This window comes from Bidens hawaiensis, unplaced genomic scaffold, assembly GCF_021521415.1.
Source record: "Bidens hawaiensis isolate Kalapana, Puna unplaced genomic scaffold, B.hawaiensis_p1.1 tig00027797_1, whole genome shotgun sequence".
NCBI classification, from domain to species: domain Eukaryota; kingdom Viridiplantae; phylum Streptophyta; class Magnoliopsida; order Asterales; family Asteraceae; genus Bidens; species Bidens hawaiensis.
The window spans coordinates 96,762-98,747 of NW_027494512.1; the positions used below are offsets into that span (position 1 = coordinate 96,762).

Genomic DNA, 1,986 nt, shown 5'->3' on the forward strand with positions numbered 1-1,986 from the left:
CTTTAACTGATGATGCAGTCCGAATAGGGACTCTGAAATATTCTGGAAAGAAATCCGTCACCGCAGAACCTGAACGAAAAGTAGATATTGTAAACTAGTAACCCAGAGAGCTCAACCGGGAATGGAATGGTAACTCAGGAGTGCAATTCAAGAGGAATCAAGGTGTAGGAAGGATGTTTGCTGCAAACGTGAGAGGATCTGGAGGGAGCTCAGGACATGGATCTTCTTGTAACAAGTGTGGATGGATCCATGGTGGTGAATGCTGGAAGTGCAACCAATGCAACTGACTCGATCATGTGGCTCACGACTGTTACGCAGGGATCGGAACATCTACGGGAAGCTAAACTCCCAGATGTTTCGAGTTTGGTGTCGTGGGACATTTCAAGAGAGAATGCCCCAAACTCAGAGGTCAAAACGCTAGGGGCAAAGCGTTTGAGATGAACGCGAAGAAGACCCGAAAGGACTCATCTGTAGTCACCGGTACGTTTCTTGTTAATAATCACTATGCTTATGTGTTATTCGATACCGGAGCATATTTAAGCTTTGTTTCTAACCAATTTGAACTTCTACTTGGTATAAAACCCAGTAAGTTAGACACCAAATACTCAATTGAATTAGCTAATGGGAAATTAATCAAAACCAGTGAAGTCGTTCGCAACGGTAATGTTTTGTTAGGAAACCATAAATTCTCAATCGATCTTCTACCCGTTGAACTAGGAAGCTTTGACATAGTAATAGGAATGGACTGGTTATCCAAGAGCAGAGCCGAAATCGTATGTTCTGAAAAGCTGGTTCGTTTACCAACCCCAACCGGTGAATTTCAAGCAATTCAAGGAGACCGAAGTGGCTCTGAGTTGAAGATTTCCAGTATCATGAAGACCCGCAAAATTCTAAGGAAAGGATGTCCAGCTTTCCTCGTCAATGTGCTCGACACGAAGGCTAAGCAGCGAAAGATCGACGATATTCCTGTAGTTCGTGATTTTTTAGAAGTTTTTCCTGATGATTTACCTGGATTACCCCCTCCACGACAAGTTGAATTCAAAATCGATCTAGTTCAGGTGCCGCTCCCATAGATCGATCCCCATATAGACTAGCATCGTCTGAGATGCAAGAACTATCCAATCAACTCCAAGAACTATTAGACAAAGGATTCATAAGACCAAGTTTCTCACCCTGGAGAGCACCGGTCTTATTCGTGAAGAAGAAAGATGGTTCCTTTCGAATGTGTATCGGTTACCGAGAATTGAACAAGCTTACCATTAAGAGTCGGTACCCACTACCGAGAATCGATGATTTGTTTGATCAATTACAAGGGTCCAGTTACTACCCAAAAATCGATCTGCGATCTGGATACCATCAACTAAGAGTTGCAGAATAGGATGTTCACAAAACCGCCTTCTGAACCCGGTATGGTCACTACGAATTTTAAGTCATGCCATTAGGTCTAACAAATGCACCTGTTGTGTTTATGGACATCATGAATAGGGTTTGTAAGCCATACTAGGACAAGTTCGTGATAGTATTCATCGACGACATACTCATTTATTCACGAACTAAGGAAGAGCATGAACAACATCTGAAGTTAATCCTGGACTTGCTGAAGAAGGAGAAACTATATGCCAAATTCTTTAAATATGATTTCTGGCTTCGAGAAGTCCACTTTCTAGGGCATGTGATAAATAGGAACGGTATTCATGTTGATCCTTCAAAAATTGAAGCAATTAAGAACTGGGAGACACCAAGGTCACCAACTGAAGTGCGACAATTTTTGGGACTAGCTGGTTATTACCGTAGATTCATTGAGAATTTCTCCTTTATAGCTCAACCTTCAACCCAACTAGCCCAAAAAGATAAGAAATACGACTGGCCAGAGAAGAAAGAGGAAGCTTTTCAATCCTATCCCTCCCAGAAGGCACTGATGGATTTATAGTCTACTATGATGCTTCACGATTAGGTCTCGAATGCGTGCTTATGCAACGAGATAAA

At 42.1% G+C, this 1,986-nt stretch overlaps 1 protein-coding gene across 1 annotated transcript; it reads left to right on the top strand.

Moving 5' to 3' along the window:
- Positions 1-437: 437 nt before the first annotated feature.
- Positions 438-1,073, top strand: LOC143575929 (uncharacterized). The gene has a single exon (XM_077060161.1). It carries the CDS (start codon positions 438-440, stop codon positions 1,071-1,073), a length of 636 nt encoding a protein of 211 aa, XP_076916276.1.
- The last annotated feature ends 913 nt before the right edge of the window (positions 1,074-1,986 follow it).

What these genes read in the sequence shown, in the direction of transcription:
- LOC143575929 (XM_077060161.1), top strand. Translation starts at nt 438, where the DNA reads ATGAACGCGAAGAAGACCCGAAAGGACTCATCTGTAGTCACCGGTACG.